Source organism: Pseudorca crassidens, chromosome 3, assembly GCF_039906515.1.
Source record: "Pseudorca crassidens isolate mPseCra1 chromosome 3, mPseCra1.hap1, whole genome shotgun sequence".
Lineage (NCBI taxonomy): Eukaryota > Metazoa > Chordata > Mammalia > Artiodactyla > Delphinidae > Pseudorca > Pseudorca crassidens.
This window is the reverse complement of record NC_090298.1, coordinates 170,708,552-170,732,470: the sequence shown is the minus strand read 5'-3', so window position 1 is coordinate 170,732,470 and position 23,919 is coordinate 170,708,552. Positions and strand designations below refer to the sequence as shown.

The following is a 23,919-nucleotide window of genomic DNA, read 5'->3' as shown; positions in this document are numbered from 1 at the left end:
TGCCATCTGGTGGCTTCCCCTGGTACTGCACCACCGGCTCCGGCCCACCCCTCCCCAGGGTCCTGTCCTTGGGGCCGCCAAGGTCGCCCCAACCTGGGCACGGGGCCCTCGCCTTTACTCGATGGTGGCCTCCCTCTGGCACTCCCCTTGCTCCCTTTCTCCTGGAATCTGGCCCGAAAGCCCGCAGATCTCGCTCCCTGGACCCCTGTCCCCCTCCAGCTCTGGCAGGCTTCTCTGCTCCTTTGTGGCAGGGTTCCTGGAATGCTGGGTCCACGCGGGCAGCCCCCCCTTTAGTCTCTCTTGGTCGCACTCCCACGTGCCCCGGAAACAGCTCGAAGATGCCCCCTCTGCCTCCTGGACGCTTCATTGGCAGGTGGCCTCGGGACCCCTGGCCCTCCTTCCCAGGTGTGCTGAGGACACCCCCTGGTCCATGCCAGCTGGACCTCACCCTCAACTCCAGGCCCGGCATGTTCTTACCCCTGCCCCCAGTCTGCCTTGGTCGGCTTCCCTTCATCACTGCAGCTTCATCTTTCCAGGTGTACAGGCCAAAATCTTTGGGGTCACTCGTAACTCCCCTCTTTGTCTCACCACCCACATCCAGTCCACCCGGAAATCTCCCTAGAGCTCTACCTTCAAAACATATCCAGAATCCACCCACTTCTCCCCCCTCCTCGGCCTCCACCTGGTCCCACCTCATCATGGCCCACCTGGACCAGCATGGCCTCCCCTGTGGTCCTTGACTCCCACCCTAGCTCCTGACAGTCTGTCCACCCTGTAGTGGCCACAGGGCGCCAGTGAGCACCTGTACCAGGTCCAGTCCCTCCTCTGCCCAGAGGCCTGCAAGGTTCCCACCTCCCTGGGGATAAAAGCCCATGCTCTCCCCATGGCCCACAGGGATCTGCACGACCTGCCCCGTCCCCTTCCTGCCCTCCCCTCCTCCCTCTCTGCCCCTTGCTCACTCTGCTCCAGACACATGGACCTTCTAGCTGTTCCTCCAACATGCTAGGCCCGGCCCTGCCCCAGGGTCTTTGCACGGGCTATGCCCTCTTCCTGGAAAGCCCCTCCCCCAGATGCCTGCTTAACTTCCTCATTCGCTTCCTTAGAACTGCTCAAATCCCACCTTTCCCATAGGACTATGTGAACCACCCCTTGTCCCAGCCCCCTACTCTGTTCTACTTCCCCGTCATAGCACTTTTTACCTTGTATCAAGATATTTACTGATTTCCTGTTGTCTGTCTGTCTGCATCTATAATGCTACAGCCACCAGGGTGGGGATCTTTGCTTTGTTCAGGAGCCCACCCTCCTGTTGGCAATGGAGGAGAGGCATTGAGAGACCCCTGGGGTGAGGGGTCTCAAGCCCATATGTCTGCAGGGCCAGGTGGCTGAGGTAGGGAGAGAGGTGGGTTGGGAGAGCGGGGAGGTGACCTGCACAGACTAGCGCCTGCTCACAGGAGGATCCTTGGTAATTGCCAGCTGGTGGACAGGCTGGGAATTGTAGTTGTATGTGACATCTCCCTACATTTTAAAAATGGGCAACAGGGCTTCCCTGGTGGCGCAGTGGTTGAGAATCCGCCTGCCGATGCAGGCGACGCGGGTTCGTGCCCCGGTCCGGGAAGATCCCACATGCCGCGGAGCGGCTTGGCCCGTGAGCCATGGCCGCTGAGCCTGCACATCCGGAGCCTGTGTTCCGCAACGGGAGGGGCCACAACAGTGAGAGGCCCGTGTACCGCAAAAAAAAAAAAAAAAAAAAAAAAAAAAGGGCAACAGGCAAATTTACATCATTTGAAAAACTAGTACTGAAACAAAACTGGTACTCAGATACACACATGTTCACAACAGCACAATTCACAATAGACAAAAGGCAGAAACAATCCGAATGTCCATCATTTGATGAATGCATAAAATACGATTTAGGGCAGGGCCTTGGTATACAGTAGGTGCTCAATATTTGATGGATAAATGAGTGAATTGGAACAGGTCTCCTCTGGTAGACCTGGGGATTAGACTGCTGACAAGAGTCCAGGTGGGAGAAATGAAGCGCTTATTGCCAGTCAACCAGGGAGGAGTTGAGTTTCAGAGCCTGAACTGGGTAACTCAGGTGAGGGTTCCCAGGTGCAGGTGAGATGCGCCCGCAGGACTCGAATCGCCCCGCAGAGGGCGCTTTAGGGGGACAAGCTAATAGAACGCAAATTGAATGCAAATGAGCCGCAGCCGAGCCATGTGGGGGCGTTTTTTTTTAATCAGGCGCGCCTTGGACAGCCCAGGTGCCGCAGGGGCCTGGGGCTGAAGATGGTGCTTCTGCCGCCGCAGAGGCCCGGGCGGCGGCGGCGGCAAGACACCCGGAAGCCGCAGGCAGGGCAGCCTGCGCCCCCCATCACTCCCTCCGCAGCCGCCTGTCCCAGGCCAGGGGTCCGTGACCCACCTCGGTCCCGCGGGAGCAGGCGTTTCTGATCAGGCGCACTTCGGGCAGCCGCTCCCGGGGTCCCTTGCGGCGTCGTCCCGGGGGCCTCCGGGGACCTCGGAGCAAGATGGCGGCGGCGGCGGGGTCCGTGAGCTGCGGGCGGCGGCGACCGCGGCGCCAGTGAGGGGGCCCGGGGGCCCGGGCGGCTCCGGGCCGGGGCCCCGCCGCGGGACGGACCATGCTACGCTCCACCGGCTTCTTCCGGACCATCGACTGCCCCTATTGGGCCGGGGCGCCTGGGGGACCCTGCCGGCGGCCCTACTGCCACTTCCGGCACCGCGGGGCCCGGGGTCCGGGCGCACCTGGCGAAGGCGGAGCGGCGCCCCCCGCAGCAGGTAATGTCTACGCGCCCGCCCCGGGCTCCGTTCCCTGGCGCGGGCCTGGACCCCAGCGCCCGGGTTTCCATGGTTTCCTGTTCCCCGCTCAGCCCTCTCCTTGCATGGTCGCGGGCTTCGTCCCCCCAAGCCAGGACCACCCACCCCGGGGCCCAGTGCCAGTCGCGGGACCTCTGTAAGCCACCGTTTCCATGAGTGTAAAACGTAAACAATGGGAGGACTTGCTCTCCTAGAGGTGTCGCGAGGGTGGAGCGCGCGGGGATCGGGAAATGAGCGCGGCCGACACTGGTCTGCAGGCCCGGGACTCCTGCCCGGGGAACCGTTCCCGCCGCCTCCCCGGCCCGGGGTGTTGGTTGCAGCCGTTGTTTATTTCCGCGCTTCCTCTCGCGCCGCGCCTCTGCTCGTGGCCGCTCCTGTTTACTACAGCGGAGTCGAGAGGGTCTTGTTTAGCGGCCGCCGACTGTGTGTCGAGCCTGGTGTGTCATGCCAGGGTTAGGGAGTGAGTCAAACCCGGTTGACTGTGTGTTGTGTGTGTTTTGGGGTCGGGGACCGCCTTCCGAGAGAACGCTCAGAGACTGCGCATCCCATCAGCGTGGTGATTATCAATGTCATGGCAGAGTTCGGTGAGAGCTGTCGGGGGCAGGCAGTGCTTCTCGTAGGAAGTGTGGGCCTTGAGCCGAGACGTGAAGAACGGGGGCAAAAAGAGGGACATCACAAGGAAAGGCCCGCCGGGAGGATCGAGTGTGGTGTCATTCTTTCCGAGGGGAATTCAGGCTCCCGCTGTGGCCCCTGTCCTCCGGGACTGGCTCCCCCTTTCCATCAGGGCCCAGATTTCCCCCATAAGGCACTGGTCATTGTCTCAGAGTCTTCTTACTTGAAGAGAGGAGCGTCATTGCTAGGATGAAACCATAGGGCTGTTTTCCCAGTTTGCCAGAAAAAAAAAAAGGTAGAATTTTTTTCAAATTTCCACTGTAAATTTGCTCAGACCGCTGGACCCTGTAGCCCAGTGTTTGCTACAAGGTCGGGCTCCACACCTGCGCTGGGCTCCAGCCTGCGTCTCAGGAACCTTCCCTCGAGGAGGGAAGACAGACGTGCACGCAGGTGCCTGAGCTTCAGGTCTGGGAGAGGGGAAGGGGGTGAGTAGGAGGCCTCTCGGTGGTCACCCTGTCACAGGGAAGTTTCTCACTCCATCTGTTGAGTTATTGGCGTGGTGTGTGGCGTTCTGTAAAGAGCCCCTGGTGTCTGGGTTCCTCACTGTCAGGACAGACCGGGCGGGCCGGCTCCCTGAGACCCCGGGACTGACTCTTCTGCAGGCCCACAGGTGGCCTTCCAGCCGTCTGCGCTCTGGGGCGCTGACTTCTCTTCCTGTGCATTTCTCTCGTGCCAAGTCAGTCTCTTGATTGCTTCCTACACCACAAATGGCCATTTTCCCAAAGGATCGTTTTTGAGAATCCATTCGGTTGATGTAGCCCTGTCTGCTTCACTTTCCCGCAGGAAAAAGTGCAGCTGCCTACCCCTGACCCCAGTGTGTCTGCATTTTCCTTTTGCAGGTGAGAATAAGCAGCCCTCTTCCCATCACAGAGGGCGGGGCCTGGGGGGCGTGCTCTGGTTACCTTCTGGTCGAGGGCTACCTTGCCCTGCAGAGAGGCAGGGGCAGATCCCAGCCTGGCCTCTTTCTCGCTGCGGGGCCTCTCTGACACTCTCTTTCCTTCTCTGTGGCGTGCTCGTGGGCCAGGGGGAGTGTGTGCCTAGACCTCCCCCACCCCTTCAGCTCCCGTTGCTCCAGATTTTGACAAACCCACTTCCCATCGGGCTTGGAGAGACTGCAAAAATCCAGGCTTTGGGGGTCCACTTTTGACCAGATAGGCACGGTCCAAGCACAGGTGCTTTGGCAAGGGTGGGCTGCGCAAGGATGCTGAGGTGCTGGGTGATGGCCACCTGCAGGCAGGATGTGGGGGTCCCTGTGTAGCCCAGCACCTCTGGCCTTGGGTTGATGGCCTCCTGAGGGCTGGGTGGGCATCCCGTTCTTCCCGGCCCTCAAATCTGCCCTCCTGTGCTCCAGGGTCCCCACCTTGGCACTCAGCTGGGGGATGCCCAGTTACCGCCACGCACCCTCAGTCGTGCTCTTTAACCAGTGGTAGGGACGATTGTCCCCATTTTAGGGACAAGGAGACAGGCCCAGAGAGGGGAAGCCACGCACCTGTGTACACATGGCTGGTAAGTGGGGGACACGGGGTTGATCTGGACTGTCAGGCCCTTGCCCCTCACCACCGACGGCCAATTCCTGCTGCCTGACACATGTGGGACCTGGGCACCTGGGTACCCATTACATGTGGGCTCAGTGCTGTGCCCTGAGGCTGGGAGGTAACAGTGAGAGCTGGGAAAGACGGTATAGCAGGGCCTGAGCACTGAAACCTTCCAAGGATGGGCCGGAAGGAGGCTGGAAGGCGGGGGTGGCCCCAGCTGGGTGGCAGTGGCAGCTCCCTGGGCAACCCGCTCCCCGGGGTCTCAGATTTAGGCCTCGGCAGCGGCCCCTTGTGGTCTGGAATCCTGAGAGCAAGCCCTGCTTCTCCAGGGAAGGTCGCAGCCAGGAATCAGGCAGGGAAGGGAGGGTGCAGCCAGAGAAACGAGTGCTTCCAGCAGAGGGTGGGTTTTGTTTGATTTTCTCCGCGAGCTGACTTGGAACAGGAGGGGGCAGCAGCCCCTGCAGTATCACTGCCCCGGGCCGCTGGCCACGCTGCCCCTTAGCTGCCTCCCCCGTGGGCTGGGTGCCAGCAGCTTTCCCACTGCCCTGATGACAGTGCTTTCCTCGGTTTGACACTTTCTCTTCCAGAGTGAACTGCCGTGTGCACTTCCCTCCCTCCCCTTCCTGGGAGAGAACTGATACTGAGAAAACCTCAGCAGAGAGCAGAATCGCCTTTGTGTCTGGAGGCCCAGCCAGGGTACTTGAGGACCTGGGAGGGATTTTCCTAGCTGGTTGTCAGGTGTGGTCTTTGGTCAGGCCAGCCACGGCCTCTCACTTCATCGGGGGGTCGGGGGGAGCTATGAAGAATAGCAGAAACTGGGGACATGGGGGGTTATCCTCTGGGCCAGTCCTGGGCACTTTGAGGTGTGGAGCAGCCTCCCTGGTCACAGCCCCTCGATGCCAGCATCCCCCCCAGTCACAACGTGCACAGATGTCAGATGTCCCCAGACGTGGCCCAGTGTCCCCTGGGGGGGCGGGATCACCCTGGGTGAGACCCCCTGGTCATAGGCTGCTTCTTGCTGAGGCCACTTTGTTTTATTTAAAGTCTCCTCCCTGCCCCTCCCAGGGAACTGTGTGCCCAGGTGCAGCTCCAGCCCGGGCCACCAGGCTCAGAGGACAGAAGCTGTGGCCTCCCAGAGGAGGGGCCTTCACTGCCATCCCGTGGGTGGTTCTCTTGTTCTTGACTTTTTTGTAAAGAGAGAGTAGAGGAGAGGTACTGTTGGATTTTCAGAGCAGAGTTCGTCTCTTACACCAGGATGAGAAGAATCTAGGTTGTATTTGTGGTTCAGCCCCACCCAGATGCAGCCCTTGTCTTCGGGGGCAGTGTCCCAGCCAGCGGCAGCCTGGACACGTTGTCTCTCCATTCAGAGCACTTTTTTTTCTGGACTTGGAGAACGTTCATTTTAAAACCACTGGAGAATGCCGCAAAGTCAAAGGAAAGACGTTTCGTATGTTGTCGCAAGTCCTGCATCTGCCGGCTTGTTGTGCGTCCTCCCAGCCTCAGAAACAAAAGGCTCTGTGTCTCTTTTCTGTACTCGTGACCCTGCCTCACTGGTGAAGTTGCATTCTTTTGTGGAGGCTCCAGAGACTCCAGTGAGGTGAGAGGCCGTCCCCAGGCCTGCGGCCCCTCTTCAAGCACTTGGGGAACTTTAAAAACCTGCCTTCTTGCCCAGATCCAGGCTTGGGACACTTGAATAAGGGTACATCTGCCCTTAAAGCTGTTTTTGGTATTTTAGGATTCTTTGCTTCGTGTCAGTAAAGCAGTGTCTCTCACCGTGGACAGTCCTGATCCCCTGGGGGACACAGGGCGATACAGGGACATCTGCGGTTGTCATGACTTGGGGGTGCTCCTGGCAACAAGGGGGCGAGGGCCAGGGATGCCGCTCAGTGCCCGCGGGTGCCCAGGATGGCCCCCTTCCCCTACACACACAGACTTTTCCAGCCCCAAACGTCAGTGGTGCCAGGTGACATGGAGCAGCCTGATCAGTGTCCCAGCACCTGGCCCCTTTCGTATTTGAGAATAGGACAGGAGGGCTGGCCACGCCTGCAGGGAGCCAAGAACCCCGAGAATCGTCGCCGCCCCAGCTCCTCCGGCTCTGGAGGTGAGGCAGGGCGGCCCAGGCGCCCAGGTTGGGGTGGACAGGGACAGCACCCTGCTGGGAGAGCTCAGAGGACCACGTGGGTGCCCGAGTGTACCCCCCACCCCCAGAGCATCCTCCAGAGAAGAGGTACAGGCGCCACGGCTGGCTTTCAGCCCTGCAGGTGGAGTAGGGCCTCAGATGAAGACCTTTTGGCTCCACCTTCCGTTGTGCGAAGAGCCTGGCGTCAGTTACTTCTGCAAAACGGGGTCGCGATGCAGACCCTCTACACACAGTGCGCCTCTCTCGTCTCAGCTGTGGTGCGCAATGCTCCTGCTTTGCCGTCCTCCTCCACTCCCATTCTGCCCTCAGAATCCCCCACACAGGATCATTTCCAGTGACGAGCGAGTGCTGGGTGCATAGGAATTTGGTTTATTATTATTTAAGCTGTCCAAGTGCGGAAGGTAGACTTCTGCTGGTCTGATCTGACTCAAAGCAAAACCTGGAACGCTAAAGAGGAAAAGTGCGGAAGGAGGATCACGGGAGCTGGGAGGTGGTCAGGGCAGATCCGGCCGGAGCCCCACAGGGTTGTCTCCTGGTCCCCTGTCCTCCTTGGTGGTGGCAGGTCCTCAGGCTCCTGCGGTAGCCAGTCTGCCCTTTGAAGAAGCAGGCACATGTGCCAGCGGTTTTAGGGCGCTGGGTCCGTGGCTTCCTCTGAGCACTGAGGCTTTCTGTAAAGGGCCATGTGGAGCACCCTGCCCCCGAGGGCTGCGCGGGTGGCAGGCAGTGTCGAAAGCCCAGGAATGTTGCTGGGGGAACTGCCCTCCTGCCTGCTGCTGTAGTTGCTGGGGGGAGCAGGACGGGTGGCTGATGGACCTGGGTGCTCTGGGGGCTGGGACTTGGCCATCTCACAAGCTGTGGCCTCAGCCTGGGCATGCACGCGGGCACGGCACAGCTTCTGTGTCGTCCGTAAAATCAGGAGCTGGCTCTGGGGCCTTCCAAGGGCTCTTCTGGGTCTGTCTGAATTCAGTACTTATCTGGGGACCAGGCTGTGGGGACTCTGCAAGGGAAGGAGGGATGTCCAGCAGCACAGATAACGGCCCAGAGTCCGGGAGAGCGAGCCGTTGGCACCTGAGGTTGCAGGGAGTCGGGCGAGTATCCCCAAGCAAGCAGTTACCGAGCTGGGCTTTGAAGGATGAATAGAAGTTTGCCTAGTGGCTGGAAGTGGAATGTCCTCCATTCTTTATGCTTTTGAGGCCTCTGCCACTTGGGTAGCTTCCTGGGGCAGGGCTGGTCTAGTTGCTCTTCTTCGACTCATCCTTGTGTCCTGCTTACCTCTCGTGTGGCGGGATGGTGTCTGTCTTCTCCTGGCCCCCCTGCCCACCCCCTTGTGTTGTGACCGTCCCCTGGGTTGGAGGAGTCCCCACTGATGTCTAATCAGAGCACAAGTGGGCGGGGGGTAGGGGTGGGACCACTGTGTGCTTCTTGTCTTTGGAGGTGCAGTGGGGAGGAGGGGTGGGGTGATGGGGAGTCTTTCGGGGCCCAGAAAGGATCGCGCGGCGCTGGGTCTTCTGGTCTGGGGGCGGGGAGCCAGGGTTTGGGGTTAGGCAGATCCCTCACCCGCTGCCCTAGATCCAGCCTCCTCTCTCCTCTGTGAGGGGGGCTGACGCGAGCAGGGCGAACGTAGAGATTAAAGGGGAAGGCCTCGGAGCCGGCTGGGTGGGGGTCACGTGCCTCCCAGTGGGGTCTTCACGCTCATGTGTCTGCTCATTTTCGCTTGTTAATTTTACGTGCAGCTAGAGCTTGTGGGCCAGGCGTCTGCGCAGTTATGGAAGGGTGCGGAGTGTTTTCTGGAATGGAAGGGCGTGGTGGGAGCAGAGAGGAGCAGGGGGAAGGCTTGGAGGGGTTGGAGGTGGCCACCACCCCGTGTTGTCCTTCGACCCGCCGTGGGCTCTGTGTGATCCGTTCCCTGAGCGCTGTGGCCCCGAGTGTTTGCTTTTCCCGGCGTGGAGGTGGGGCAGCTGGCCTGGGCCCCGCTGTGCCGGATGCTGCTCAGAGCTGGTGATCAGAGCCGGTCGGGACTGGGTCACTGGGAGAGTGTCCAGCAGCACCAGAGCCGGGAGTGGGAGCTGGTGCACACAGAACTGGGCACAGGGACGGCTGAAGAAGGCTCGGCCCCATGAGCTGGCCGGGAGCCTTCCCAAGGGGCGTCCTTCAAGTGGTGGCCCACCTGGGCAGGCCCTTGGCCTTGTGGGTGTCCCTCTAGTGGCAGTAGCCAACCCCTTCCTTGCCCTGGGCCGGGGGCAGGAACTTCTGAGAGTGTAACCCCAGCAGCCAGGCCTTCAAGGTGCTTTTCCAGTCATCCCGAGGTTCGCCCCCTTTCCGAAAAACAGCCCAATTAATCTTGTTTACCAAAGGCATGCTTCCCTGGTGCAAGCCCCGAAGGAGCTCCCATTGGCTCCCAGCCAGGTTAACTCCCCAGTAACGGGGAGGTGCTTCTGAGGTGCTCCCACGGCCATTCCTGACCTCTCGAGGGTCACCTGTCGAGTCGCTTGTAAAACATTTTCTTGGGGAGCTTCTCCAGTTCCTACCGGTCCCTGAGGCGGGGTACGGCGGGGGCGCTAGGTAGCATCACAGATATCTTCTCCATTTGCCCGCCTCCCCCCACGAGCCTCCAGTAGCCTTGGCAGGGGCTTGGGGCTGCAGCTCCAGGGACCAAGCTCTGGGCCCCATGCACTAGCTTCTGAGCTACAGGGGGCTGCTGCCGAGCCCCTGGCAGCTGTGTCCTTGATGCGGCTAGACCTGTCTGGAGCTCCTGGGGCTGGTGATTTGGCCTTATGGTACCTTGGGGACACTGAGGCCCTGGAGGGGAGGGTGTTGGCCTAGACCGGCTCACGCCCACCTTGGGCTGTTTCTTTTGCTTTTTGGTGTAGCCTGATGGGGTGTGAGGAGGCAGCCTCCCCTGGGACTGAAAACACCCCACGCGTGGGGTGGAAGCTCAGATCTAAGGGGCTGGGGGCTGGGTCCCAGGGCACCTCCTTCCTCTCCTTGCTTCCAAAGCACAGACTTGTTTGTGGGTGGATCCCTTTCAAAATGCAAAGTGCAGGGGTTTGAACTCTGCCCTTACTTGGGAAGGGCTAGAGGCACTCCTGGGTGATTTGCATGTTGTCTGTGGCCCTTTGTGACCTGTTCCAGAGCAGGTCAGAGGTGGGGAAGGACCCCCATCCATTTGATCCTCACCCTGCCCTGCCCACCTCTCCTGGGGGAGGGCATTCCCACCAGCTGGGCCCTTGCTCCTGTCCCCCACCTAGGGGAGCCGGCTGGGGTGGGAGCCATCTTGGCCTCAGGAGGGAGGTTGGGAGTGAGGTGGGTTGGGCTGGAGGCCCCCTGAGACCGGCAAGACCCGACCCACCCCTCACTTGAGATGCCCTGTAAGTGCCCCCTGGCTTGTGTCCTGGGCCCTCCACTCCGAGGGGACGGCGTGCAGGGGCGCTGGCTCTTCTGTTCATCCGGGCGGTGGTGGGCTAGGGGTGGGTCTGCTTTAGTGCCTTCGGACCCGTTGAGGGTTAGGGTGGGCTGGGAAGAGGGCCCTGGATCTCGCTGTTGGGGTTTCTAGCCTTTCCTCTCTGTGGTGCCTTCACCTTGAACCTTGTGGGGGGGCAGAGGGCCCAGTGGCTGTGTGTCCTGACCTGTCCCCCACTCCGCCCTTCACCCTGGCATCCTCAGCTGGGAGGTGGGGGCCTGAAGTGACTGCTCCCCGGCACCCCAGTCCCGCTGCCCCCTGCAGCCTCTGCAGCTTGGTTTTACCTCCCCATCTATAACCCGCAGCCTGGGTGTGTCCTCGGTGTTCTGAAGCACAGATGTACGCGCGCGTGTCCTTTCTCCTTTCTAAGCATTGTTTGAGAAATAGGTTCCAAGGTACAAGCCAGACAACAGGCCTGCAGTGGGCCCCGCCCCACCTTGGGCCCCCAGGCGGCCCAGGCCCAGCCACTGGCCCCGGCAGTGCCGGGTTCTCTGGTGCTTCATCAGTGATGCGTGCGTTTCCCGGGGCTTCTGCAGCAAGACCCCACTCACCGGTGCCTTAAAACAACACAGGGTTTTTCCTCTGGTGGTTCTGGAGCTCAGAGGTCCAAAGTGGGTCTCCCTGGGCTACAGTCCAGGTGTGGGCATGGCTTATCCCATCTGGAGGTTCTGGGAGAATTGGCTGTTACTTTGCTAACCAGAAAGCACCAAATCGATCCACTTTTCTGCCAGAGGTTTTACAGATTATGTCTGGCAGACGCTCTAACAATGAACCGTCTCTACGTTCTGGAATATTTGAACACGTTATCCTTTCTCAGAACGTTGGGTTTTATTTGCTTACATCTTACTGAGAATTTCCGCACCTCTGTCCTGAGTCTCCCGTGAGCTTCGTGTCAACTTGGGTGGTATTGGGGTTGGACTGGTCTCGTGGAATACACCCTGGAGCCAGGTAGCCTGCCAGCCGCTCCGCCACCCCTGTTCAGCTTGATACAAACCTAAGTGTGTCCTGTGTCCGCCTTGCCGTCCGCCCCACTTCGTGCTTTCCCAACATTGCCCATTGCCGGAACGTCTTTCACGCCGTGGCGCTGTTCCCTGGACATCGTCGTGCCTCGCTTCCCCCGTGAGATGTGCTGTGCTGTCCTTCGTCCACCCCACCCGCTGCCCCTTCCCAGTGGACGCTTCGGGGCTTTCTGTGTCCTCACTGGTACACACGCAGCCGGTGGAGTTCTCTGTGGGCGAGAGTGCGTGTGGGGGACAGAGCCCTAAAGGCGCTGTCACCAGGCAGGGCCGTGTGCATCCGCCTGTCCACCCGCTGCTGTGGGTGGGCTGTGTCGGCCCCGCCTCCCGCTCCCTCTCGCACCCCTGTCGCCCCCCAGTCAGGCGTCTGTGCGCTCTGCGCTTTCTGCCCTGGCTCGGTGTCCGGCCTCCCCGGCTGCAGGGAGCAGCGTGGTGTGTCTTCAGTGTGGGCTGGGCCCTGGGGAGAAGCCACCCTCTCGCCCAGCTCCCCAGGCCTCACCATCCCCTGTCCCAGGCAGTGAAGTCCCCGGGATCTTGTGGCCTCCTCTGGGGCCTGGGCTCTGTGCCCTCACCCTACCTGGCAGCCTCTTCGGGGCAGGACCTGCAGGGAGGGGCCCTCTGGAAACCCTGACTTGCTGCTGGAGCCTTGGTGGGGGTCGGCCGGAGGTCTGGCCCCCGGTAGGTTCTGGAGGCTGGTACTCTGCTCTTCCTTGCTGGCACCTGGGGTCGAGGCCCGGGACGAGGCAGTGACCGGTCACTGGCTCGTCTGGCCTGCTGCTATAGCCACCTGCTCATTGCTGTTTTCTCCCTCTCCGTTTCAGGGCTCGGTTATGACCCGTACAACCCCGAGCTGCCCAAGCCCCCTGCCCAGAGGGAGAATGGCGCCCTGGGCAGAGGTGCCGAGCCCCGCTCAGACATCCTGGAGCTGGAGCTGGTCAACCAGGCCATCGAGGCCGTGCGCTCTGAGGTGGAGCTGGAGCAGAGGCGCTACCGGGAGCTCCTGGAGACGGCCCGGGAGCATGGCTCGGCCGAGGCCCCCGCCCTGGCGCCCCACGGCCCCACTGCCGGCCTGGATGGGGACACCTTCTCTCTATCCTTCGAATACAACCCCGGCGGCCGTGGCCTGTTAAGCCCCGATGCCAGCTACCAGCCCACGCCTCTGGCCAGCCCCACCGAGCCTGGCACCAAGTACTCGCTGGCCTCTCTGGACCGGGGTCAGGGCTATGGTGGAGGGGCTGGTGGCACCCTGGAGTACGTCCCCAAGGCCGTGGGCCAGCCCCGGCGGTATGGCCGCCCCATCTCCAGCGGCAAGTACGTGGTGGACAACTCCAAGCCATCTACAGACCTGGAATACGACCCCCTGTCCAACTTCTCCGCCCGCCTGCTCAGCAGGGCCAGCACCAAGGACGACAGGGCCCCCAAGCGGCCCCGGGGCTCCCGCGGCAGTGAGCCCTACACACCTGCACCCAAGAAGCCCTGTGACCCCTTCGGCGGCTGCGACGCCAGGTTCTCAGACTCTGACGATGATACCGCTGCTGCTCCAGGTGACAGGCTCGCCACCGCCAGCCCCCCGAGAGCCCGAGTGGGCCCTGAGAGCAAGGCCCTGGGGAAGCCGGGCTCTAGGGAGGGCCCAGAGCCTGAGGAGGGCAGCCTTCGGGAGACCAAGGAGATGGCCGTGCAGTACGACGTGGGGGACCTCGGTCAGCCTGCCAAGGGCCCAGGCGGGCTGCCTCCTGCCAAGCCCAGTTCCCCGGGCAGGGCCTCGCAGGAGCGCAGCAGCCCCAAGGAGGGGAGACCCAAGAAGAAGAAAACCGGGGGGCCGCCGGCCGCCGGCCGCAAGGATGGTGTCGGGAAGACAGGCAGGGGTCAGGATGGAGAGCATGGGAGGCCAGCCGAGAAGCCCTGTGTGGACAGGAGGGGCCCGCGGGCCGGCAGCCCCCGGCACAGGGCGGAGCGGCCCCAAGGGACCAAGAAGAAGCCATCTTCAGCCACTCCGGTGGCCAGCTCAGGGAAAGGCCGGCCCGAGGGGCCGGGACCGCGGCCCAGCCCCGCACAAGGGGCTGCCCACCAGCTGCCAGACAGGACGGGCAGGAAGACCCCGTCAGGGAAGCTGGCACAGCGGAAGGCCCGCTCGCTGGATGAGGGTGCCCCCCGGGGTGCCCCCAAGCTGCCGAGGCGGGCCCTGAGCCACGCCGAGCTCTTCGGGGATGAGAGCGAGGACGAGGACCCGGGGCCCGAGGCGCCCACCCCGCGGCCGCCCGCCCTCCCCAGCCTCAGCTCCAGCTCCGATTCCGACTCGGACTCCAGCCTGGGCCTCTGTGGCGCGCAGGGGCCGCCCAAACGCCTCAAGGCCTCCCCACCCCCGTCGGCCAGCCGATCCTCCCCTCCCCGCCCCTCCTCCTCCTCCTCGGGGGCGGGCTCCGACGTGGACTACTCGGCCCTGGAGAAGGAGGTCGACTTTGACTCCGACCCCATGGAGGAGTGCCTGCGCATTTTCAACGAGTCCACCGCTGTCAAGACGGAGGACAAGGGCCGCCTGGCCCGGCAGGTGAGGGCGGGCTGGGCTCGGGCAGCCGGGCTCCTTCCTGGCTTCCCCCGTGACTGGAGTCCCAGCGCCTGGTGGAGACGGCTCGCTCAGCGTCGGCCTCTCAACTCGTTCAGAATTCAGGACCCCTCGCTGGCTGCCTGCTGCCCCCCTGCACCCCGTCCAGAAAGAGGACGCTGGCTTATGGCCCACCCAGCGGGGTTCCCACGGCAGCCTTCTGAGAGCATCCCGGCCAAGGGGTATCAGGCACCACCATCCCGCCTTCCCCAGCCCTCTCTCCCCACTGAAGCGTTGCTTCTCCCCTGCCTCTCTTGCCTCTCCCCTCCTCCCTCCTTCCCCGGCTTCCCCCCCCCCCCGCAACCCGTCCCTGACCCCCCCAAACTCAGCCAGCCTCCACCTTTCTGGTCTCCTGCTGCAGTGTCCCCACCTCGCCACCAGAGGGAGCTTGCTCTAAACAAAGCAGGCTGAGCTAGTCAGTCCCTGCAGAGAACCTGCGGCTTCTGAGGGATCCCAGGGTGGGACCCTGGCCCCGCCCCTTACTGCCTCCATTAGTGCCCCACCCTGTTCTTGGTCCTTTGCTTTTCTGATTTCTTCCCCTTCATTCCCACGATTCTGAGCTTGTCCCTGTGCTGGCTGGGTGGGAGGGGAGCAAGAGGCAGGCGTGAGCGTGGGCTGGGCCAAGTCTGCAGAACTCACCATCCGCAGGGCCTGGGAGGGGGGCCCAGGGTTCAGGCAGCAACTGGGGGCCTTGGCTCCGGGGCGCCAAGTCTGTTTGCTCACCTGGGAGGTGGGGCAGATGCCCCAAATCGCATCTCTAGACGCGGCAGCCCTCCTTCAGCACGGTACTGTCTTCCACCCACTACTCGGGCCTGGGAGTCAGACCCTCCGCGTGCTGCAGGCCAGGGTGAGAAGAGCCGCAGCATCGGTGTGTGTGTGGGGGGCCTCGCTGAGGGCCGGATGTGTGTCTCAGCCCCCCAAGGAGGAGAAGACCGAGGAACAGGGGCACTCGGGGCTGACCACTCTGTTTCCTGGGCAGAAGAGGAGGATCTCTCACCTCTCCAAGCAAGGCAAGGAGGTAAGGGAGGGCCCGCTTCTGGGTCCTGGGTAGAGGCTGGCAGGGGGGAGATGGGCCTCGCTCTCCCTTGCCCATGGGTGCCTCTGGCAGCCGTGGATCCAGCACTGCCTGTGTCCTGCAGAAAAATGCCAGGGACCCACGTCCAGTCATCAAATTGCGCTTAGTGCGCAGAGTGGGGCACAGAGCAGGGACAGCGAGATGAGGGGCAGCCCTCCAGCAGGGTCGCACTGCCCCATCCCAGTCCCAGTTCAGAGGTACGCTGTGTGATCTTGGGCAAGTGGCGTGACCTCTCTGAGCCTAGGTTTCCTCCCTTGTGGTCCAGAGACAGGATCAATTGTCAGTCACTATGGGGCTGCTCAGTTAGTTAGCACAGGGAAGCCTGGAGCAGAAGACAGGGCTCCTGGCTGAAGAACTGCAGGTGATCCAATCACCAGACCCCTGCCCCACCCGGATGGGGATTTTGGAAGTACAGTTCAGAGAAGATTGGATCAAGCAGGATCTAATCTAGGTGCTGGGGGTTCCCACCCACTCTGTGTCTATATAAGGGCTGAGAGCACAGTCTGGGCACTTAGAAGCCAGGACAGCAGGGCTGGGAAGGGACCTGGGAGAGTGAAGCATCATGGTGAATTTGAGAGCCGAAGCACCAAGCTGGTTCCCTCCCGGGTATCTGCAGACTTGGGGGGAAGCTAGTTGGTTCCTTCCAGGGTATCAGCAAACTCAGAAGACCAGCTGGTTCCCTCCGAGACCCCTGCACACTCAGGAGGAGGAGAGCTGGTTCCCTCCGGGACGCCTGCACACTCAGGAGGAGGAGAGCTGGTTCCCTCCGGGACCCCTGCACACTCAGGAGGAGGAGAGCTGGTTCCCTCCGGGACCCCTGCACACTCAGGAGGAGGAGAGCTGGTTCCCTCCGGGGCCCCTGCACACTCAGCAGGAGGAGAGCTGGTTCCCTCCGGGGCCCCTGCACACTCAGGAGGAGGAGAGCTGGTTCCCTCCGGGGCCCCTGCACACTCAGGAGGAGGAGAGCTGGTTCCCTCCGGGGCCCCTGCACATTCAGGAGGAGGCTTCTGAGGTGGCCTGCTCCATCCCAGCCCTGGAGCACCTGCCGCCCGCCCCACAGTACTACCTCTCTCCTGACACTCCTCGAGGCCTCCTCCGGGTACCTCTGATGTGCAGCCTGGACTTGAAATTTGTCACCCAGGCGGAGCCCACAAGCAGAGGCCCAGCGCCTCCTACCCGTCCCCCGACTGCCCAGGAGGTGTGCTACCGCCGGGCCCAGCAGGCACAGAGGGAGTCAGCCAGCCGGCTCCAGGCTGCCCAGCCACTGGCCGAGAAGCAGTCCTCCATGCACATCTCAGCCCCCGGAGAGAAGAGGAGGATTGCCCACGTCCCCAACCCCCTCCTGGCTGCAGGTGGGTCCCAGGGTTGTGGTCTTGGGAGTGCTTGTCCAGCAGGAGGACCCCAAGGCCGGGCTCCTTTTATGCCAGTAGTAGTGGCCTTGAGCAGGGCCTGGCTGCGTCTCGGTGATTATATGTCAAACGGGGATAAAAGTCTCCCAGCTGTGTGGGAGGCTGAGGCAGGCCTGTTGTGGCGCCCGGCGGCTCTGGGCCTCTGTGGGCTTTGGTTTTAGCAGTGGGGCGGGCCGTAGGGAGTCTGAGGGGTGTCTTCCTCTCTTCCCTGTCTGTCCACCAGCCCCAGAGGTCTGCCTGTGACTCCGCTCTGCCCCTGCTGCCTGCTCTGTGGGGGGCTCCCACCCAGGTGTGGCTTGCACCTGGTAAGGTGTTAATGGGGGGGGTGGTCCTGGAGGCCTTCACCCTTGAGTCAAGCCAGCTGATCTGGGGTGGGAGTTGGGGGCTGGTTTTCCTCCCCCTCCCACCCTGAGGGCCACTTTCCCCCACTTGGGCTTGTCTGAAAGCTGGGTTGCCCTTCAGCAGTCCGATGCGTGAGGTGCTCAGTGGTGTGTCTGGGGCTGAGGACGTGGGACAGGAGCCGGGGCTCTGCAGCCACCTGGAGGCTCGTTCAGATGCAGTCGTTTGCCCCCTTGGACCAGGGGGACCCTTACTGTCTGAACAGCTGCCTGGGATGTCCTTCCTGCTAGTTCCAAGACCCCTTTGAGGAGCCAGCCCCGAGGAGACGGCTCCACACGCTGGTCCTGCGGATACAGGCTTCCGCAGGCCTCCTTGGTTTCCCTGGGTGCTAGAGCCTCCTCCTTCAGGAGAAGCTGGCCAGATCCCCATCCTTCCCCCTGCCCCAGGATGCTGGAGGGAGCGCTTACAGCCAGGCGGCTTGTCAGCCAGGGGCTCTATCTCCGGCATGGGTTTTAGCAGTTGTTTGGCCCTGGGGATGTGAACAGAGATCGACCTGAGTTGTGGACCTGAGACGCACACTCTCAAAAGCCTGCACCTGCTCTCAGGTTGTCTGGTCATCACCGATGGCTTGGGACAGTTCTGCCACCGTTGTCACTGCACGCGCTGTGGTGGGGTGGCGGCTCTCCTGAGCCCCAGGGGGACTCACCTGTCATCCGATGCCTCATGCTCCAGATGACCGTAAAAGCGTTCCTTCCTCCGTCACTGAAAAGTGTGCATTCTTAGAGCCGAGGCCGGTCGGCAGCTGGCCTCCTCTGTGGCCCGAGAGGCTGGGCCTGGTGTGGGCCCCGCCGCTCTGTATCTGTGCCTCCGTCTCCTTGCTGCTCCTGTCCTTCCTCGGGGCTGAGCCCTCCCGCCACCCCACCCACCCTCTGAGCCCTTGGAAACAGCCCTGCTGGTGGTCACAGGAGACTGTCTGGTTTGTGACCTCATCAAAGAGAGAGACAGAACAGAGGTCGCTGGGGGCAGGCTGGTCGGTCACAGTGAGCAGGCCCTCTGCCCAGGAGCCAGGGCCTTTCGTCCCTCACACTTCAGTGCCTCGGGGTCGGGGCCGCAGCATGTGGCAGAGGCTCCCCACACCCCCCCGCCACTTGCAGGGCCACCCCAGTGGCGACCTTGCCTGAGCTGGCCTCCGAAGCCCCGTTTTCGTCGCGTCCCCTCTCGATGGACTTGCCCGAAAGCTGATAGAGCCTAATGGCGTTCCACAGCCCACAGGCCAGACCCCGGCCCTTCTGCCTGTGCCCCAAGACGCACGTCCTGCTGGCACTGAACGGCCGCAGCTGCCTGGTGCTCTGCAGCTCAGTGATGGGCGTGCTCTCCTTCCGTACTCACGTCCCCCGTCCCCCTCCAGCCCCTACAGGTGCCAAGAGGACCCTCTCGGCCGGCAGCAGCCAGCCCCCCAATGGCCCCGAGCCGGGCAGCCAGCCCCTGAAGACGCGTACGTTGTCGGGCATGGCGTCCAAGACTACCGCCACCGTGGTCCCCAAGCGTGTGGCGCACAGTCCATCCTTACAGGTGAGCCCTCTGCTTAGCTTACCTCTCTCTGCTCCCTTGTTGTTTCCATTTAACCCGTAGCCTTACTCCTTCGAGCAGTTTCAGTTTGCAGACCCTGAGCGGGGTGCAGACGGGAGCGTGCCACGCTCTGCTGGTCTCTGTTCCCCTAGAGTTTAAAGAAGCCCGTTATCCCAAAAGAGTTCGGGGGCAAAGTTCCCACTGTCATCCGCCAGCGCTATCTCAACCTGTTCATTGAAGAGTGCCTCAAGTTTTGCTCTTCTAACCAGGAAGCCATAGAGAAGGTGCGTGGGGCGGGGCTGGTGGGAGGCGGGGCTGGGCTGGGCTGAGCCGAGTGTCCTCCTGCAGGCGCTCAACGAGGAGAAGGTGGCCTACGACCGGAGCCCCAGCAAGAACATCTACCTGAACGTGGCCGTGAACACCCTCAAGAAGCTGCGTGGCCTGGGCCCTGGCACCGGGCCTGGTCTCAACAGTAAGTCGCCTCCGGAGGACCGGGGCCCAGCCCTCCCCGGGCCACCGGCAGGTTGTCAGACAAAGGCTCTGCGCGCCAGCCACCCGGTTGCCAGGCTCCTGTCAGGATGGCGCTGGGCCCATGCCCTCAGAACAGCCTCCTCTCGCTGTTAACCGCCCTCCTCAGCGAGCCGAGGGCCGCCACTAATGGGGGCCTCTTCAAAGCGCAAAGCAGGGGGGCATTTCCTGAGCCCTCTCGAAGGATGCATTAGCGCCTGTCTGCTCTGCCTGCTCTCCGGTTCGGCCCGCTTCCCTGGCAGGCAGCTGCGCACAGCGCCCGAGGTGGCCATCAGAGCCTGTGTAGAGTCCTTTCCCTTCCTTTTCCAAGGGGTGAAGACCCCCGGGGGGTCCAGGGGTGGTGGAGGGGCTGCCGGGCAGCCTGCTGCTCCCCAAAGAGTGCACATCACAGGAGGTCAGGCCGTCCCCTTCTGGAGGAGTGTGGAGGAGCACTTGTGAGGGCTGAGGTCTGAACCTCGTTTACCCTCCCCTCCCCTTCCAGAACCCAGCGGCCGGAGGGTGGTGTCCCATGAAGTGGTGCTGGGGGGCAAGTTGGCTGCCAAGACCAGCTTTTCGCTCAGCCGTCCCAGCAGCCCCCGCGTGGAGGATCTGAAAGGTGAGCTTGGCTCTCCAGGTGCGGCCCCTGGAGGCTCTCCCACCCTCCCCGGCCACTGGGTCCAGCCCCAGCCCGGCTGGGGGCTGACCCCCTCTCCCCTGTCCCCAGGGGCCACCCTGTACAGCCGCCTCAAGGAGTACCTGCTCACCGAGGCCCAGCTCAAGGAGAACGGCTACCCCTTCCCGCACCCCGAGAAGCCAGGGGGCGCCGTCATCTTCACGGCCGAGGAGAAGAAGCCCAAGGACTGTGAGTACCTCCTGCGCCACCGCCCTTGGGGCGGAGGGGCCATCTGGGGACAGGGAACGCCAGGCCCAGGCTGGCCTGACGCATCGCCCTTCCTCCTGCCCCGTCCCCACTCGCAGCCGCCTGCAGGGTCTGCTGCCGCTGCGGCGCCGAGTACCTCGTGTCCTCCTCCGGCCGCTGCGTGCGCGACGAGGAGTGTTACTACCACTGGGGGCGGCTCCGCCGGAACCGAGGTGAGACCCCCGCTGGGCCGGGCTGGCGCCAGCTCTGACCATTTGTAACTTTTTTCCGTTGGTTGTTCTTCATGGGAAAAGTAACACAAAGGTCTTCCTGTGACAGTGTTCCCGGGTAGATAAAAGGAAGGCCTCCCACCCCATGAGGCCCCCACGCATCCTTTCCACGACTGTCCCCATGGAACGACGTGGGCGGTTCTGCCCCAGTGGGAACAAAGCGTTCGTCCTGTCCTGCGGCTGCTTGTTTCATTTTGTCGCCGGTGTGGCCAAATTCCCTCTCCTGGGAACACACGGGGTGGAGCTGCCGGCTGGCCGCCCGCAGACACGTCTCTGGGTGGGCAGGCCTCCCTGGGGGCCGCGCCAGGCGTGTCCTCACTACCAAATGCGAAGGGCTTGCGCTAAGCTTGGGCAGGGCGGTGGGTCTGCGAGCTGTCCTGGCCCCTCACTGCCTGGTCGGGCCTGGCGCCCTTCCAGGGAGGGGCACTGGGAAGCCCCTGCCCCGCGCAGGCAAACCAGCTGGCATTTGTAGTTCCCTGCGGGAGGCTTGGGCCCAGGGCATCAAGGAGGTCTGCTGACCGCGTCTCCCTTGCAGTGGCAGGGGGCTGGGAGACTCAGTACACATGCTGCTCGGCCGCCATCGGCTCCGCCGGCTGTCAGGTCGCCAAGGTAGGTGTCCTGGGCCCTTCCTCGTCCTGGGAAGCCCCTCCCCGATTCTGGCCAGAGCCCTGACCTCTGAGCTGCCCTTTTCCCATCCTTGATCTACCTGCCTGGTCTGGGGGCTTTGGGAAGAGGTGGACAGTCTGAAAGCCACCAGCACAGCACAGCCCCCTGAGCCCGGCCTTGCCCTTCCGAGCTTGCCGCCCTGACCTTCCTTCCCTCCCACCCTCAGCAACACGTGCAGGACGGCCGGAAGGAAAACCTCGAAGGGTTTGTGAAGACCTTTGAGAAAGAACTTTCAGGAGATGCACACCCAGGAGTCTACGCCCTCGACTGTGAAATGGTGAGGCGGCCCAGCTGCCCAGCGGGGCTGACCCAATCTCTCTACCCAGAGCCTCGGGCCAGCGCAGGTGCCGGGATAAGAGCGTGAACGGCAGCCGGGCCCACCTGCCCGCTGAGCACCCGTCACAGCCTCGCCTGCGCCCGAGGGCCTGGCACACAAGGTCCACCTTGGCTCTCGGAGGCTGTGTGGGCCTCGTGAGCACAGCTCTGGCTTTGGGAGGGTGCCTGGGCTCACGCCCCCTCCGACCCGCAGAGAAGCCCCGGAAGGCCTCTGGCCTGGTTTCCGTATCTGAGAGTGGGAGCTGAGCCTCCGCCCGCAGGGTTCAGGGACAGGGTGGCCTAGGCGGGAGTGCTGGTGTGCAGGGCCGGGGAGGGCCACCGGGTGCTCCACCTGAGGCCTGTCCTCTGGCCCCGCAGTCTTACACCACGTATGGCCTGGAGCTGACGCGCGTCACGGTGGTGGACACAGAGCTCCAGGTTGTGTACGACACCTTCGTCAGGCCGGACAATGAGATCGTCGACTATAACACTAGGTGTGCCCCCCCACCCTGACCCCCGACCCCTTGACCAAGGAGCTGGGAGCCCTGGCAGGACCCCCATTCCCCACCACGGCCCAGCCTTCCTGCCCGCAGCCCAGCCCCGGGTTGGGGTCCCCGTGCCCTCCCCAGCTCCCTAAGGCCTCCATCCTCCCGCCCCAGGTTTTCAGGGGTGACTGAGGCTGACCTCACGGACACAAGCATCTCGCTGCGGGACGTCCAGGCCGTCTTGCTGAGCATGTTCAGTTCAGACACCATCCTCATCGGCCACAGCCTGGAGAGCGACCTGCTGGCCTTGAAGGTACCCGCCTGCCTCGTCTTCGGCTCTCTGAGGGTCCTCAGAGGGTGGGTGGGGCCGTCTGGGGCCCGCTGCCCTCAGCCCAGGGCGGAAGCTGTAGGGTCGGGGAACAGGCACTCGGCGTCCCCCTCCCCCCTTTGCCACCCCAGCCCTCCTGTGGTCCGTGACCGCCCACCTGCCCGCCCGCAGGTCATCCATAGCACCGTGGTGGACACGTCCGTGTTATTCCCGCATCGCCTGGGCCTCCCCTACAAGCGCTCCCTGCGGAATCTCATGGCCGACTACCTCAGACAGATCATCCAGGACAATGGTGAGTGCCGGGCCGTGGGGCCGCGGGGGCCGTGGGGGCTGTGGGCTCCCTGCCCTGACGCATTTGTCTGCCCTGCAGTGGACGGGCACAGCTCCAGTGAGGACGCCAGCGCCTGCATGCACCTGGTGATCTGGAAGATCCGCGAAGACGCCAAGACCAAGCGGTGACCGCCGCCTGCCCGCCCGCCCACCCGCCCGCCTCTTCTGCCGCCCCGGCCCGTTCTCTACCCCAGGCCTCTTCCAAAACAGTGCAATAAATCTTGAGATCTAACCCTGTCCACGTCGCCAAGACACAGAAAACCGAGAGAACGGGACAAGGCGGAGGCCACGAGAGCCCAACGCCGAGACTGACCCCGGAGCCCCGGGCCCCCGCCGCACCCCGTCGCCCGTCCCTGCCTCTCTGCCCCAGACCTCTGTCCTCTGGAGACTGCTGCTGACTCGACGGGCGAGGCCAGGGCCCTCCCGCCCGGCACCTCCAGCGGGCCCTGCTCGTGCCCCAGGCAGCGAGACCACCTGCCCCTGCTCCTCGTGGGCGGGGGGGGGGGGCGGCTGGGCAGGCTTGTCGAGGGTTTGTTTGTGACAGGAGTTGTCTTTTTATTTTGTATTGTTATTTTTATTATTTGTAATTTAAACCTGATAACTTGCACAGTTGTCTTCCCCCACCTGGAGGAGCAAGGCCCTGGTGCTGCCTTCCCTCCCGGGGGACGGGGGTAGGGCTGGGAGTGGAGCACCGGCACCCCAGCCGCCGCCAGGACCTGGGAGTTCTGGGAACCAAGCCAGCCCCTCCATCAGCCCCCAGGGCCTTGCCTTCTGGACGCCCCAGGGCCCATCAGCCTCTGGACACTTGTCTTCCCGCCAGAGCCCCGCCCTCCTCGGGGGGCTGTCTGTAAAGGCCCGCAGTGCCCCAGTTCCTGCATCCCCTCTCCCCCACCCCCAGGCAGGGGCAGAATAAATGTTTGTATGGATTTTAGAGCTCATGGCGTCTGGAGGTGTTCTTGGTGCCAGGTGTGGCTTTACACACACAGTGGAGGTCACCGTCACCCATAACGGGGGGAATCAGGAATGGGACCTTGCTGTCCCTCACAAAAAACAGCCCAGTGCTCGGGTTTACCCCAGGACCAGTGTCCAGAGCAGACCAGGGCCTCATGCTTCCAGCCCCTCGGGGTTCCGTGACAGTGGGGCCAGCGGCCAGGCCCTGGGACTGGAGTTGCCTTGCCCACTCATGAGGTGGGGCCTGTGTACGGGGCTGGGAGTGGGGAGACCCCGGCCACCGCTGCATGTTCCCTGTCTGAGCAGCTAACTTGGGAAGGGAAGGGCAGCCACTGGGGTAAAGCAAAAAGTGAAGCCCAAAGAGCCTCATGGGTCGGGGAGATGCTGGGGGGCCCCAGGTCCCTGTGCAGGAGCACGAAGGTGCTGGAAGGAGGGCTGCCTGGAGGAGGCCCCCTTGCCACTCCACTTCCGCAGAAGTTCCTCTGGCTTTTGCTAAAGGCCAAGAGGGCAGGCTCCCATCTGAGGACACAGCAGCC

General features: G+C 62.9%; 1 protein-coding gene and 1 long non-coding RNA gene across 3 annotated transcripts; one reads left to right on the top strand and one right to left on the bottom strand.

The window, feature by feature from the left end:
• The first annotated feature begins 2,528 nt into the window (after positions 1–2,528).
• On the top strand, positions 2,529–23,363 carry REXO1 (RNA exonuclease 1 homolog). Of its 2 annotated transcripts, XM_067734350.1 has the most exons (16): positions 2,534–2,796; positions 12,480–14,206; positions 15,174–15,278; positions 16,477–16,687; positions 18,492–18,655; positions 18,805–18,936; positions 19,001–19,124; positions 19,662–19,775; positions 19,884–20,021; positions 20,138–20,251; positions 20,844–20,917; positions 21,141–21,251; positions 21,668–21,783; positions 21,949–22,087; positions 22,274–22,394; positions 22,473–23,363. In XM_067734350.1, exons 1-16 carry the CDS (start codon positions 2,640–2,642, stop codon positions 22,559–22,561), a joined length of 3,636 nt encoding a protein of 1,211 aa, XP_067590451.1. In that variant the 5' UTR covers positions 2,534–2,639; the 3' UTR covers positions 22,562–23,363. The 2 variants fall into 2 exon arrangements, with proteins under 2 accessions (XP_067590452.1, XP_067590451.1); XM_067734351.1 differs by lacking the exons at positions 20,844–20,917; positions 21,141–21,251; positions 21,668–21,783; ... (1 more) ...; positions 22,274–22,394; positions 22,473–23,363 and adding an exon at positions 20,358–20,837 and having other exon boundaries at positions 2,529–2,796.
• On the bottom strand, positions 14,596–18,809 carry LOC137222704 (uncharacterized). Its single transcript, XR_010942561.1, has 3 exons — positions 18,678–18,809; positions 17,790–17,845; positions 14,596–15,393 (listed from the first exon to the last, which is right to left on the bottom strand). It is a non-coding gene; the product is annotated as an uncharacterized lncRNA (long non-coding RNA).
• Positions 23,364–23,919: the final 556 nt, after the last annotated feature.

Excerpts from the sequence above, each read along its gene's own strand:
- REXO1 (XM_067734350.1), top strand. The coding sequence starts at position 2,640 with ATGCTACGCTCCACCGGCTTCTTCCGGACCATCGACTGCCCCTATTGG. Across the intron at positions 20,022-20,137 it reads GGAGAAGAAGCCCAAGGACT|CCGCCTGCAGGGTCTGCTGC; the intron begins GTGAGTACCTCC and ends CCCCACTCGCAG. Across the intron at positions 21,784-21,948 it reads ATCGTCGACTATAACACTAG|GTTTTCAGGGGTGACTGAGG; the intron begins GTGTGCCCCCCC and ends CTCCCGCCCCAG.